At 37.5% G+C, this 16,710-nt stretch overlaps 1 protein-coding gene across 4 annotated transcripts in view; it reads right to left on the bottom strand.

The window, feature by feature from the left end:
• The window catches only part of RUNX1T1 (RUNX1 partner transcriptional co-repressor 1), a 166,837-nt gene that overhangs the window by 20,750 nt on the left and 129,377 nt on the right, over positions 1-16,710 (bottom strand). For all 4 annotated transcript variants that reach the window (XM_038745346.1, XM_038745343.1, XM_038745345.1 and 1 more), the window contains one exon: positions 4,281-4,349. In XM_038745346.1, coding sequence (XP_038601274.1) covers positions 4,281-4,349 — 69 coding nt within the window. The remainder of the gene's footprint in view (positions 1-4,280; positions 4,350-16,710) is intronic.

The following is a 16,710-nucleotide window of genomic DNA, read 5'->3' as shown; positions in this document are numbered from 1 at the left end:
TTCTCTCTTTCAATCAAATACTAAAAAAATGAAAAAAAAGATCATAGGCACCTTTTAAAGCATAGCCAATCTCTGATAATTGGAATGCAAAATAATGAAAAGGGAATTCATAATAACAATTAAATTAATGCAGATCTTTCTTTTAAAGAAAATCAATGATGAAACAATCAAGCTTCATTAAGTCTAATGTCACTTCCTGAGTATTACATTCTTATAGTTTTTTAGTATAGGATAAATAATAACAATATTTTTCCATTTAGTGTTAGCTTTTTGGTCTTTTTTTTCCTTTTCTCTTTTTTTTAATCCAATTCATGTATTTTGAAAAATGATGGCACTAAATCAATATAAAAAGGCAGGGCACATCAGATACACATTTTTATATTCAATAAGAGTGCAGATTCTAATGTACAAACACAAAATTGACAACTAAAACAAGTCATTTCCATTTTAAAAATTAACTCTCCTAATTAACAAGAGAAAATATCCTCCCCCTAAATGAGTTTATCTAATTTTCATCCTTATTCAAAGCAAAATGACAATGATTAATTGAAAATTTAATAAGCAGTAATTATTAACTTGGCAAACCTAGTACCAATTAACACTCTATTAAAACTAATTATGACATGTTTCATTCAAGTGTTGGCACTTAATTGTTCACCCACTTAAAAAGCACCTTAATTAAATGTTCTGTTTAATTAAAAACATAGATTCCTAATAAAAATTGTTTTACTGCAGATTAAAAATGTAATAGCTACAAGTATCCATATAGTTTATGTGATTCTGGTTTATTTTATATATCTCTCAGTCTATAACTCTTGGAATTATTGAATGCACACTGCTATTCATTCAATTCCAAGTGACTTTGTCATTCATTTTATTATAGCAGCATCATTTCCATTTCTTTGAAATTATCATTCACTAGGATTCTGACACTCCAAAAAAGAATTTAAAAAGACAAACACAAAGGTTTTACTCCAAATATGTTGGATTTTATTTTGGCAGGTTGAAAATGCACCTTTAGAAACACAATTTTGGAAAGAATGAGAATATTACATACAGGATACGTCTTCATACGAAGATAAAAATTATACCCTTATTAAATAAACCTTTATCATCCTATCATAAATGATTGTGAGGAGGGGGAAGAGAGAGAAGGGGGAGGAATTATACCCGCCCAACTGTAGTCAGAGCCCAATTTACTTTGAATATTCAAGGTGAATTAAAATTCCATCTAAGTGGCTATACAGGACAATAATTTTTGCTTATGATCAAAGCTGCAGCTTAGCTAATTGTATATGTAAATCAGGCAATTTATATTTAAATTATGCATTCCTATTCTAGTCCCACAGGCACATACATATCAGCAGAGAGAGAATTGGTAGGGCATTTGCAAGGTGCTTGCATATGTATTACCAACTGCAATCTTATAGTGGAGAATATACAGATGCATTTTCATTATCCTCATATATGATGCCTCAAATTTCCAAAAGACCTTTGGAACTTGAGTTCATTTTGCTTTTGTATTTTTTAAAGTGGAGCTTGTGTGGGGAAAAAAAAATGTATAAAATGGTGGCATAGAATGGCAATCTTTAAACCTTTGTATGATGGGTTTTCTATATAGGGTGTAATATTTTGCAATCGTCATCTGTTAAATTAAGTATAGTACTTGGAATATCAAATTAAAACCACATTTACATACAATTTCTCAGTTCTTCCCCCCTCCCCCCCAAGGTACTAATCTTAATATATCATTCTTTTTCTTATTTTGTGATAAATTTAAGATAAAAATAAATTCTACATATAAAGACATTCTTTCTCTCCTATGGAACTTTGTAATTAAACTCCAAAACGTTTCCTGAGGGCAATTTTTAAAAATGCAAAATGCTGCTAAATTTCAGTAAATAGAAATAACTTCATGCTTTGCGTGACCATCAAATGATATTCTGATTTTGACCAAAAGTATGTTCAATATCACCGAATTTGAATGAGAACTATGGTTTTGAATAGTCTTAAAAAATTTAAAATGTAGTAGAAAAAAATCTAGAATTGTAGTAAGAAATTATTTCAGATTTACCCTCCACTCTCTACTTCACACTTTGCTTTATGGTAATTTTTCCTTGAGAAGTATCAGAAGAGTTTCCTCAATCTTCACATTCTGGAACTATTCTATACATAAACACAGGGTGGGCATTTTCCAGAGGGAGGGTTTAATCTGAACAATTCAAGATTAAAGTCAGACACCGGACAGTGGCCTAGCAGATTACAGGTGCATCAAAAGGTGGCCCATTCACTTCTCTGGAGAGGTAAATTGTGTTTTTTGCACCAGCCCCCCGGGGAAGATCAACCTTATATGAGAGGAGGCATCATTTCTTCACAACTCATAGAAAAACAGATTGTTTTATAGGCAAGATTGTAGATAAGGTGGCATCAGGAGTATGGGGAAGGAGGAGACCGATTTACAGATTCAGCTATTTCCAAGAAAAAAATAATTTCCGAATAAATGGCAAATTCAGAGTGCAGACTTTGAATCTACTTCCAATTTCTTACCACTTAAATGGAGACTTCTTTGTCTGTAGCTATTCAAGTTGACTTTCTAACAACGGTGGTATATTCAGAAAATCTGTTCTCACTTAATAGCAGCCAAACAAAGACTTGAACGGATTACTATCACAGAAAGAATTTGGATTACACAATAGTTATATGTTGTTGTTTTTTTCTTTTTCACTATCCAGCTCTTGATTTAAACTTGCATAAGTAGGAAAGACAGAAACCACTATAGCTAGCATAGACTTAACCCTTCGTGGTTCTGAAGGGACGTGAACAATCATATTCCCACTTCAACCCAGGTTGAAATATAATCCTTTCGCCTACTCTCTAGGCTATTTGGTGTCTTTGAATCTAGATGAAAGGCAGCAGCAATATTCTTGCCAAAACTGTTGATGTGGATGATTTTATACAAAGGGAGTTTCCTTTCAAAGGGTGAAGATAGAACAAATTAACAGCAGAAAGAATGGGAGGAAGTTAGGGAACTGGTCCATAACTGAAAAATAATATTATCAGAATCAGGGTCCCTTTAAAAATAATCTCAAATATGAATGGGATACAGACAACAGATTCAATCCTGAATGATGCCCAGCCCATTTTACAGTAATTGGAGAGGCAACTAGTTGGAGATAGCATAGGCATAGCCCTATAGACTGTAAAATCATTAGGGAACATGTCTACTAATTTTATTGTAGTGTACTCTCCCAAGGGCTTAGTACAGGGCTCTGCACATGGTAAGTGCTCACAAAATGCCACTGGTTGATACACACAATTAAGTCAAACTGAAAGAAGATGGAAAGATATTGAGGACAAAAATTCCCATTTAACTTCAGTACCTTTATTTACGTGGCTAGGATTGTTAATTCATCTACAAGCATAATGCTTCCTAGACTTCTAACAACCTTGGTAGGAAATATCTCAATGACTGAAATCCCTGTAGTTCAACTGGAGGCCGAGATTAGTTTTGAAACTATCTACACTCATTTACTTCAGCTGATCTGTATTGGATCATCTCACTTAGTTTGCTTGAGGATTTTCCATTCAGTTTTTACAGTCCAAAGGGGTTTCCCTTCTATTCTAGAAGATCTGAATATGATAAGCAAGTTAGCAGGCAACTTGGGAACTTCAAATCCATCACATAAAGATGAGTTAAAGACATTTTAACAAAAGGTACCAAAAAAACCCCCCTCAAAACTACAGTACCCAGACAATTTAACCTGAAAAATATTTAGCCCTTATTATCAATCACTGACCTATAAAATTAATTTTTATTAAATGTACTTGGATGTTTTTTCAAGTCCCTAAAACAGTTTGACCAGCCTTGTAGAGTTTTTTTTTTTTCCTTTTGTAGAGTCTTACGGGAAAGATGTAGGGGAAGGTAGAAATGAGCGATTCATATTTTAGAGCCAGATACTTTCTCCTGAAAGATAAACTGCACACAAGCTGAGACCACGTATGCCAAGTTTCAGCCTGAAACCATTATAACCCTTGGAAATAGGGGCTTATAATGGAAATATTGACAGTCTCTCAATTACAATGGCACTAGCAGATACTGCTATAATAAAGATTATTTCAAGTTCTAATCAGGCCTAGTTTAAGAATATTAAATAAGATTTTTGTTGTTGTTATTTTTTTTTGCCAGCAGTAAGTCCTTTCTTGTCATCCTTCACAACAGTGCATTAACAACTGCACACAGCTGCCAGAACACTAAGCTCATGTTTTTAAACAATTCTTACCAGCTTTCTTCCAGATCTCCTCTGGCACATATCCAGAAGCAGGCCTGTGTAGGAATTCCCGATGTGATTCTAAGAGGACGAGAGGAAAGGGAGGAGGGGGAAGGGAAGTAGGGAGGGAAGAAAGCACCGTAAGCATTGCTAAACCAATACTCAAGATTTAGAAAAATGCTCATTCTTTAGTTTCTTTGGTCCCAATAAAACTGATAAAAAAACTAATAAAAAATTGTGAATGTTACACTTCTCAATAATAAAACAAGTCAAGACACAGATTATTAATTCCAGTGCAAAGAAGTCTAACACTCTGAAATCCTTAAACTTCTTGAGCTCTTTGGAGGACCGGGACTTTGTCAGATCTAAGAATTTTTTATCTACTCTAGTCCTTAGCACAGTGCTCTGCACATATTAATTGCTTGATAAATACCATACTCATCGAAGTCATCAAAATAGATGTAAAAATACATCACTGGATCGTATTTACCATGTTTAAAAGAAATGGCAGTAGTCTGGGTGTACAGAGGAAAGGAGTAAGTGAAAAATCTTCACTTGCTAATTATTTCTTTGAAGAAAGAGTATGCTCACTGCTGGAAACCCCTACTTCAGGTGTACTATGATTTCTCCATATCTGTGACTATATTATTAGTATTTTGAAATAAGGCAGAGGCCATTTCTCCAAGTCCAAATGGATTCCCATTCCCAATTCTCTTCTAAAATCCACTGCCTTAAATTTATGACGGTATGGTCAAATGGATAGAGCACGGTCCTGTGAGTCGGAAAGACCTGGGTTCTAATCCTGACTCTGTCATTTCGCTGCTGTGTGACCTTGGACAAGTCACTTAAGTTTTCTCTGTTTCAGTTACCTCATCTATAAAATGGGGATTAAGGCTATGAGCCCTATGTGGGGCAGGGACTGTAGCCAACCCAATCACCTCATCTCTACCCTAGTGCTTAGTACAGTGCCTGGCACATAGTAAGTGCTTAACCAATATGACAATTATCATTATTGCAATTATTATTATTTGACAAATTAAACCATGCAAAGTAGACATGGGTAGAAATACGTGGGTATAAGTTGGGGAAAGAGGACTGGAAACAAATTATTCCATTAAATTCACATTTTTAAGTAATTGTTAAAAGGTAAGAACATTCTTTATCTTAAATGGTTGTATTTATGTTATGTTCATTAGCTACATAAATATAGTGTGAAAATGTCAATCTCAATGCATAAGCAATGATTCTAACAGGAATTAAATGGTTGTTTTAGAAATTATGTACAGGACAAATTAAAGTGTAGGTGCTTGCAGATGTAACAGTGTAAACCTGGTACCCCTGACCCATTCAGTAACATTATTCCTTCTTCTGGGTTTGAATGAAGAGTTTGCTAAGGGATTAGTTATTCTTTAAATAAGCACCTGGAAAAATATATCCATTATAAACCTATTTAGCTGAAACAGTTACAATCAGTGGCAGATAAACAAATTCACTGTCCTGTGGCACTAATTAGAAACTCTAGATTATAAACTCCTTGACAAGGATTGTGTCTAACTCTATCATACTCTCCTGAAAGAATTGAGAACAGTGTTCTGGAACACAGGAAGCACTCAATAAAAACTGTTGATTGATCAATTAATCCTGCCTGCAGCTCCAGTCATTAATAAATTTGCTCCCTTTCTTTCAGATGGATGGAAAATGGAAGAGTTTGAGGAGTCAGAGGAGAGGCCAGACAGCTGAGACAGATGGTCTTTCAGAGTGGCATTGATTTTCAGACAGAGAAACACTTGCAAAGTTTGCTCTTCTCCGAAATCTCCCACTCAAAATCCATGACTTTATGAATACACTTGCCTCTGGAAATGAATATGTGGTTATGTACTCTTCCAAAAGATGGGTAACAAAATAAAAAGGTGATGGAGGTGCTTTAAATAAAAAAAAATGCTTTTGGAATAAAAGACCTGATTTCAATAAGATAAGTGTAATTGGAACTTTGAAGGCCTGCTATACCATGATGACCATTTCCAAAAAGATGTGAGAATAACCCAAATAGGGGTACCTTTAGCCATAAGTTACTGACACACAGTAAAACTTTCTCTAAAAAAAAACAAACCCGAAAGCCAACTTCTGAGGATTACAGGGCAAAAACCTTAATGACAAGAAGGGGAGAAAATAATTACCACCCTACATAAGGACAGGTAGGCAAAATCTGAAGGAAATTTCTAAAGAGTCAATAACATATGTAGAAGTCCAATTTCTGACTTCTTAGACTTGGAATACTTAAAGCACAGTGAAGGCATATTATTAAAGTACATATTCATTCATAAATTTGGAATTAGAGGGCCACAGGAGCTCAACAAGGGGAACTGCACAGCAGGAGAACTGAATTTACTATGTCAGTAGGAATTTGAACATGTCCTCCCTCTGCTTTCCTGTCTCCATTGATGCAAACTTCATGTGTAGAAACAGAACAGGTGTGTCTGTCTCACATGCTAGTGATAAGAACTTGGATTTTTACATATAAACGGCTGCCCGCCTTTGATATAGAACATCAACCAAGCCTTCTGTTTACCCCTAAACTTCACTCCCTAGGACCCAAGGACCTGCGTGCAGTTGAGCAATTTAATCACAGAATTACCAGATTAAGCAGTTATTGCTGTGGACAACCTCACCTACAAACCTTAAACTTTTCTGACTTCATTATGGTCCCCTCAATCCCCTCCTCCTAATCAGCCCATCCCTGTCCTCCCTTGCTTGCAACCCCCTCCCATCCAAGCCCTCCCCACCCCTTCCCTCCTCCCCGACTCGATCCCTGTTATCATGTTCCAGCTCCAACCCTCACTCTCCTTCCCCTTCACTGGACTCCATCAGCTCACTCCCATCCAACCCTTACCTACCCCTCTCCCCATCTCCTTTCCCCACATCCTCTCCACAGTCTCTGCCAAGTGAGGCCTATACAACCCCAGCTCTATTATGGGAAAGCTTTCCTTCATCACTGACCTATTCCTGACTCAGACACTGCTGACCTCTAGCCACAACCTGCCTCTGTCCTGGAATGCCCTCCCTCTTCATATCTGACAGAAGATTGCTCTCGCCATCTTAAAAACCTTATTGAAGGCACATCTCAACTAGGCCCTCATTTGCATCCTTTATTCACCCCTCCCTCAGCATCACAGCACTCATCTACTTATTTGCAGTTTGTTTATATTAATGTCTGTCTCACCCTCTAGACTGCAAGTTGTTGTGGGCAGGGAATGCGTCTACCTACTTAGTTATACTGTACTCTCCCAAATATAGCACTCTGCACACAGTAAGCGCTCAATAAAAAAAATTGATTGTTGAATACAATTGACTGATTGTTTTCATGCCTAATTGAATACTGGAAGCCAAGGCAAATGCAACTTCTTAATTCTCTATTTTGTTCAGCAGTTTCCTTGTCATTTCCAAGGACACTATAAATATCACTTAAATGATAAGGAAATATTTTGTATAACTCTGGGGTTATTTTCTGCATGTCATACAATGTATTTAGCTTTTTTAAAATATGAAGCATACAGGCACTTTTCACAGTCAATCAGAGAGATGGTAGTTGAAGCCATGGGAGCGATGGAGTTCTCCAGGGGAGTGGGTGTAGATGCACTTAGCACAATGCTCTGCACACCGTAAGTGCTCAACAGAGACCACTGATTGGTTGAAAAACAAATGCCATTGATTGAAAGACTGCAGATCATAGAACCTGTTTAAAATTGGCAAAAGTGTATATGTGTCAGTTGAAAAACTTGGCTTCAACAAAACTTGGCTAAATGCCCAGTAGTCTGATTGGACATAGACCAAATTATCAAAAGGAGACCTATCTTAAAATAAAAACTGCTACTCATTTCACTAATCCCTAATCATTATACACACTCAGAGGCCCTATATTGCAGGAGTTGCATTTTTCCACAATCCCACGTTAAGGAAGACCCCTGAAGTATTAACCCTTGTTCAACACCATGCACAGCACACGGGCACACGAGAAACCGGTGCCTGTTTTTTTTTTCCAAAAAGGTGACTCACTGGAACTTTCCAGGCTAGCATCAGAAGACTGTTACCTATTTCTCTATGACAATCAGTCTAAAATGCTTAGTGAAGACAAATGACAGAACTGAGTGCTAACTGATCTACCACCCTAACCAGAGAATAGTGTTGGGGAAAAGAGAATGGAAGAGGAGAGGGAGAAGAAGCAAGTCCTCCTAGGCTCAAAGAGTGATCATTGCTATTACTTCTAGAATCTGCTTTGATTCTATGGTGCAACTCTGGGCCTGGGGCAAATGGACAGCAGTGATGGGCTATTTTACGGGACTAGTGACAGTATGCCACTCCTCCAGTCAGAGATTAGCACTGCTTATGACTAGACACTACTTCCACCCCCACAGATTTTTAAAGCCCAGCTTGGCATTTCCACCTTCCCTATCCTGGCAGTCCCATCTCCAAACAGGAATTCCAGATCTAAAATTCAATGGGCTCCAGTTGATTTTACCCATCAGCAGCAGAGCCCTGGAGCATGCCTAAAGTAACAATACCACAATATAATGCCCTGTGTGTTCTGAGATGTTCCCCATTGGTCTGTAAGCTCCTTGTGGGTAGGAAACATGCTACTTCTGTACTCTGTACTTCCCAAGCGTCTAGTGTAGTGTACTCTATCAATGCCATTACAACAACCTGCAAATACATCTATACCAGGACCACTGCCTCATTTCCATTGTCTCTGCCAATGAAGATTCCCAACAGTGGGGCAAACACTTGATATGTTTCCCATATGAAGGAACAGTGAATGACCCAAAAGTCAGAAGGAAGTCTCCCATCAACGAAATTCACATCAATGCCGAGTTGCCGAAAATAAAGACTTTTAATGGACCCTTTAAAAAAAAACGATCAGGCATTTCTGAAAACATTTCCAGATGCAAAATCCCACAGTGGGCAATTATTCTTATTAATGGTCAGTCGATTGAAAATAACAGGTTCATACTAATGGGCACTTCTTATTTTGGCAATTTGTCAAGAGGATACACCTCCCAGCCATAGAAGCTCCTTTCCTATCCAATCACGCTTGCTTCTCGATAGGCTATTCCTTGGATCATATGAGTTTCCATTGTTCCAGAATGCATGATGAAATTTAGAAGGCCAAATCAGATCCTTCCAGCTGAACTTGCTATGAATGAATGAATGGTGACTTAGGATTTCCAACTCTTGGGTGTTTGAAGGTTTTTGATTATTCAACTTCAGTTGTATTAAGGTGAGTGCTATACTGTAGCTGCTTGAAGCTTCTATAACTAGGTCTAATTAATAATAATGGTATTTGTTAAGCACTTACTATGTGCTAAACACTGTAATAAATGCTGGGGGGGATACAAGCAAATAGGGTTTGACACAGTCCCTGTCCCACGTGGGGCTCACAGTCTCAATCCCCATTTTACAGATGAGGTTACAGGCACAGAGAAGTCAAGTGACTTCCTCAAGGTCACACAGGAGACCTGTGGCAGAGCCGAGATTAGAGCCCATGAGCTTCTGACTCCCAGGCTCCCAGGCCTATGCTCTACGCACTATGCCATAGTTCTCAGGAATATGACTGATGTGCTGACAGAGGGAAATTTATAATGAAATAAAGAAAATTTCAGGGTTCTGCCTGCATCCTTTCTCTTTGGGCATTTTTCGGACAATACCACTTCACCTCCAGGAATACACCGTTGAAATATTCACACCTACTAAGATCATATTACTAAATTCCTCAGCGCCATCTTCTTGTCCACTCTTCCCACCCATCCAATGATGGGACCAACTATAACAATCATAATAATCATAATAATAATAATGATGATGATGATAATAATAATAATAATAATGGCATTTATTAAGCACTATGTGCAAAGCACTGTTCTAAGCGCTGAGCACTAAATATCTTAGGTAGGCCCATCAGGACTGCCTTACTGCCTCACTTATGTACTTATAATGATAATAATAATGATAGCATTTATTAAGCGCTTACTATGTGCAAAGCACTGTTCTAAGCGCTGGGGAGGTTACAAGGTGATCAGGTTGCCCCAAGGGGGCTCACAGCCTTAATCCCCATTTTACAGATGAGGTAACTGAGGCCCAGAGAAGTGAAGTGACTTGCCCAAAGTCACACAGCTGGCAATTGACTTGATCCTAACCCCCACAGCACTTATGTACGGATCCTTATACTTGGTTGTTTCCCCTCTTGGTAATTTAATGGTGACTCCCCCATTAGACTATATGCTTCTTGTCAGCAGGGATCATGTCTACATCTGTCTTGTCTTCTTCCAAGAGCTGAGTACAGTGTTCTGCACAGAGTGTTCTTACTCTGCCACTCTTGCCACAAGGCCACGCTGCTTCTAAGTGACTAAGAAGTGACTAAGACTTCTAAGCCACCAAATGACTGAGCATCAGTGATGCCCTAGCAGAAGCAGCAGAAACTCCTGAAGAAACCGAAATGAAGACGTCATTCTTTGTTTTGCTTAATCAGACCTGCAGTCTTGACTCAGTCTGTACAGATACCTACTTTCATGAGTTTGCTACCGCATTCACGTAAACTGACACTGAATCTTTAATTTTAAACTCAATGAAACTTACTTAAAATACGAAAATCTATGAGAAATTTTCTTCCATTTTGTTATTTTTCAAATTTCATTCTTTGAATACTGCTACTTTTAATCCTAGTGTAAAAAGCATCTGATTACAGATTTTTCCTCCATACTTAGATGATGTCTTTTTTAATCTTAAATTTTACCATTTAAGGATAAAAATGCACTTACATACTAGACTTCAGCAATCTCTATTATATTTTGAGAAATGTCTTTATATCCACAATACCAAATAGCCATGTCTGAGAGAAAGATATTTTCAAATGTTTAGAAAGTAGATGAGATAGGTATCTAAATGGAGATATCCAACCTTTCTTAGTGAGTAAGCTGCAGATATACTAATATCAAGGAAACATATTTTGAAAGTGCGGATGAATAAACTAAACTTGAATGTGCATAAACCTCAATACTAGCTCAATAATAAACCTCACTGTTGTTCTGTTATGTCAAAATGACAACTAGTACATGCTGGTGCCAAGGATTTGTCAACCACCTGAAGATAGTGAGTTTCCCAACTTCTGAAAAAGATTATCTAAGGTGGCAACTTCTGTCAGCCTTTAAAATGAAGAGGAAAAAAAGATGAAATGTTCTTTTTCAAGTCTCCCCCATTAACGTCTAAGGTTTTCGCTATTCTGTACTTCCCAATCACCTGGTGCAGTGCACGGCACTAAGTGGGCACTCGATAAATGCCGCTACTACTTCTTCTAGTGCTAACAATACACATAAAGAAATCCAAGAAAACATAGATTTGGTATGTGAATATTCTTGCCAGAAAACATGAAACATATGCTATATTAATATATTAAGTTAAATCAGTCAAAATGAATGAAGTGATGGGCAAAGAATTCATATTGAACACTGAAAGATGGAAAAAAGGGGAAAGGGATTTCTAGAGTGGAATCTGTACATTCTTGACAAAAATATCAATATTTATGTTGCTGCTTGTTCCCTGGAGACAAAACATAAATGGACAGAAGACCAAACCCGTGTGAAAATGTCATGAAGGCTAGGGAAAAGCCGAAAGGGTCATCTGTGATGTAAGAAAGAGATGAAGATGGACTACACTTACGACAGAATGGAGACCATTGGATAATAGATACAGCAAGGGTCGCCATCTTTAAGCATGAAGGGATGAGCTGATAGCCTTTGAAGGGCCAATGTGGTCAGTTTTTGGCCCAGGACAGCAATGCTCAAAGGTTGGCAGCACCTACGTATGGCCTTCATCCTGCAGTGGACAGAATGAGGCTGTGATCATGATGACATCTATTACACAATCCATCAAAAGACAGGAAAGATTAAGTGAGAGGTCATTTTAGCAATTCACAGCTAGCAATTCAGAAGTCTAAATCCTAAATTCAGGAATCTAAATCCAATTCTGAAACTCAGGACTGGTGGTAGTTGCAACTCGGGCTCCAAAACAAAGATTTCTAAGAGACTCTAACATCTCCCTGTCTGTGTCTGGTTTGTAAAGAAAGTAGGAGGAAAGTAGGAGGAATAATTTGTCTAATATAACTGCCTACTCCCTAAGCCATCATAGTCAACTCAGAGAATTCAGGGAAGATTGATAAGGGAGGGTCATTGCAGATAAGTTTTGAAGATGTTGGGTAGAGAACGTGTTGCTGATTTGTACTTCCCAAATGCTTAGATCAGTGCTCTGCACATAGTGGGTGCTCAATAAATACGATTGAATGAATGAATGAAGAGATCACTACATTTGCCTCACTAAACATTGATAAATTGCATAAATCATTGTTTAACAATATTTAGTTATAGACTTCTCTAAAGCAAAGGAGATACAGTATTGTCACAGACCTATGATTGAAGATTGAAGATTGACTCTACTTGGGAATTATTATTTAGGGTTATTTTTCAGAACACAATTTCTAATGATCCATCACATTTTGGGCTTCTCGGTGCTCAATGTGGCATGTTGGATAACACCCATTCTTGATTCCAACATAATCTTTAAATCATTATTAGCCAAAGCACCTCAGCCACTAAATATGTAGCTCAGCTATATGGTGGCCTTTTCTTCAAAATGGAAGGCTCTCAGATGTTAAAATTCCTGAAGAAGTTCATCTCATTTTTTGGATCCTGAGCATTTAATTTTGCAAAATGACCATAACTAGAGAGGTTTTAAAATTTTCACCGGGACATAGTTTCATCATTAATTCAACCTCCTCTTGGGGTCATACTGATGTCTTCCAGGAATGTCTCTTGAACTGAAGAGCTAGATCCTGAATTAGCAGAATTCTGGCGAGATTCCATTTAATCAAAATAATGACAATAATTTATTTTATAAGCCCATCAACTATTCTCTAAGAGCAGCGTGGCTCAGTTGAAAGAGCAAGGGCTTGGGAGTCAGAGGATGTGGGTTCTAATCCTGCCTCTGCCACTTATCTGCTGTGTGACCTTGGGCAAATCATTTACTGTGCCTCAGTTATCTCATCTGTAAAATGGGGATTAAGACTGTGAGCCCCATTACCTGAGAAGCAGCGTGGCTCAGTGGAAAGAGCCCGGGCTTTGGAGTCAGATGCTGTGGGTTCAAATCCCGGCTCTGCCAATAGCCAGCTGTGTGACTTTGGGCAAGTCACTTAACTTCTCTGGGCCTCAGTTACCTCATCCGTAAAATGGGGATTAAGACTGTGAGCCCCCCGTGGAACAACCTGATCACCTTGTAACCTCCCCAGTGCTTAGAACAGTGCTTTGCACATAGTAAGCACTCAATAAATGCTATCGTTATTATGTACCTATCCCAGCAATTAGAACAGTGCTTGGCACATAGTAAACGCTTAACAAATACAATAATTATTCTATTGTTAATATCAGCCTTTGTACTAAAACACTAAAACAGATTTACTCAGATGAGGATATACTATAACTCTAACATCCACCACTCTTTTCAAATGTTTATCTACTGGATGTGTGGTGTGGAACTCTCCAAAGTACTGCTATCTGATAACCTATCATACTCCACTCAGACTGCGCTGTTTTTTATAATTCTGGAAACTGGACAGATAACTATCTTTCCTTTTTACTTGAAAAAACCATTTTCTATTGAATGTTTCCACTTAATTATTCCAGTTCTGCAGTTTCCCACCCCAGATCTATCTCTACTAATAAATTGATTCTCAGAAGATTTTACAGAAAACAAGATGACAGAGAGATGCAAAGAGCCCGGTATAAGCAGAAAAGCCTATAAGCCTTCAGAGACAGATGCCTGGATTCATTCAGAGACTCTCATAAACAAAAGACGCTGTAGTGAAAGTACTTAGTGGAAAGACTACAAGAGGAAACCTGTGAGCAGGCATGTAGTAAAGATGCCAGATATCTATAGAGCAAAAGATGAAATAGGAATTGTGGAAGAGTCTATAGGGGTTACTCTGCTGATGAGTAAGAACCTCCAAAACTACTGAAGCACTCTTCTGTTCTGCTGATTATTGATGCATGAATCGAGACTATTTTATTTCATTGTAATTGTTCAGTGCTGAACACACATGATGCTACATTAAATTATTATGGTGTCTGCATGCTAGAGAAGACCTACAAATATCTGATGCATAGCATTATCCTACAAGGTAGAACAGAAAGCCTAGCAATTTACCCCATGTATAAAGGACAGTCATATATTACTACAGAATTTTAATAAGCACAGTTTTTGAGATTTACTTGCAATCTTATGTAAGATGAAGTTTGTTTTGGTCTGGAGGACCCAAAAATAACCAGTCAACAGTATTTTGAGTGTCCACTATGTACAGAGCACTTAAGGATTGTGATAAGTTTAAAAAAACCACCAAATTACCTACACACATTCATAAATCCCTCACATTATCCATTACCAATATAGACCACAAGAAGTAACACATCACCCTAAAATATCCTTACCCCTAACTCCTCTAGACTGTAAGCTCATTTTGGGCAGGGAATGTACTATACTCTCCCAAATGCTTAGTACAGTGCTTTGCACACAGTAAAAACTCAATAATATGATTGAATGTTCTGTTCAGAATGGTACAAAGACCATTTAAAGTTAATCTCACTGTTTCCTTGACACTTTTCAATTATGAATTTTCATTTTTCTTTGGTGTAAAATTCCATATTCTAAAATTCTGTTCAAAGAACTTTAATCATGTTGTTTAGGACCCCCAAAGGTGCTTTATAATAATGTAATTCAAGGATGTACCAGAGCAGTTAAATTACCATGAATTTTCATGATATAAGCCACTTAACTATTTGTTAATTAGGAACTTCCAGTGAACTCTAAAGGGCCTGTATTATAATGAGGATGAAGCTTAGATGATGGGAGCATGTTACTAAGGAAAAAAAAATGAAAAGTTTCAACCCACAAGGGATCTTAAGATAATAGTGTTGGATAACTGTTACATTTAGGTTGTGAATTCTAAACCTGTCTTGTCTTTCCATCTAGAAGTTGAGCCCATTGGGCTCTCTGTTGTACCTGCCATCTGAATCCAATCTCTCTGGCACTGCAACATTTCTCCATCCATCCTCCCTCCTGCTACATCAACCAAAAGAGGTGACATCGGAGGTGACAAGAATGTCAGGAGTAGAACAGGGAGGAATCATATCCTGTCAACATATATTGCTTGTCCTCCATGATCTTCTTAAAAGACGCAGGATCTCAGAAATGGATGCATTTCCATATTCAGGACAGGATAAAATCCTCCTTTAAAAAGCTCTCAAAGGGTGGTTGCGAAGTTTTGTACTTCCTAGCCTCTTCATTTAAATTTTGACATAACTTCCCTCTTGTCTGCATGCCAGAATCTGTCAAATATTGTCTTACACACCATTAAGAATTTGTAATCTCTTGGAAATAACATCAATTAATCGCATCCAACTTTGGTTGAACTTTGCAAAGTCTTAGGAATGCTTCTAGACAAAGAATTTCACAATATAACTTTTTTTTAGTTGTCGGTAATTAAAAGGGAAAAAATAGCATTAAGATCAGTAAAAGTGAGAGTTCATGGTGATTTTAAAACACCAAGTGGATAGCATGAGTATGCTTAAATGAAATTGCCTAATTAAAGATGGTTAAAGTTTATGCCTCTACTTTAAGGGTAATTCAAGCATCATATTCCATGGATACTTCATACAGCATGGATTTTCCTGGGCAAGTGTATTCATTCACTTTCAAACCCCATCCTGGCAAATATGCTAAAGATGGATGCGTATCTTCAGGACTGGGAAAAAAATATGTAAACTTTGTAAGAGTTAAAACACAAAACAAACAGAAAAACCCTATTATTTTCTGAGTTACAGATAAGTCTAATATGAACCAAAGACACATGAAAATCGAGGGACTCAGAGTGATTTCACTCACCTCCCATAGTTATTCTTATTGTTTTGTTTTTGTTCCTGCATTTAGATGAACTTGATCTCAGAAACTGTCCTAGATGAATTTAACTTCCAGATGCTGCTTCTATTAACTGAATTCATAGAATCTTGTCCTTATTCCCTCCATTTAAAAGACATTAAATCAACGTGTTTTAATCAGTATTACGGTATCAAGCATTTAGTTGACATGGCCATTGAATTCACAATTCATCAACTACAAGAAGCTGTTCCTGATTATTCCCTTCCTCTTTGGGAACACCATCCCCCGTAACTCTATATCATTTCTGTATACCCATTTCCTACTGCTTGTTTGTTTCCCTGCTTTAGACTGGAAACCTGCCTGTCATGTTTAGAACATCATGTTGCCCAAAACAGGCACTAAAAACATACCAGCACTATTTTTGTGTGACTCTCACCATTTCTAAAATATAGACAGTAATTAACTGACTTGA

Source organism: Tachyglossus aculeatus, chromosome 4 (genome assembly GCF_015852505.1).
Source record: "Tachyglossus aculeatus isolate mTacAcu1 chromosome 4, mTacAcu1.pri, whole genome shotgun sequence".
Lineage (NCBI taxonomy): Eukaryota > Metazoa > Chordata > Mammalia > Monotremata > Tachyglossidae > Tachyglossus > Tachyglossus aculeatus.
The sequence above is the reverse complement of the archived record's forward strand: the minus strand, read 5'-3'. Positions and strand labels throughout refer to the sequence as shown.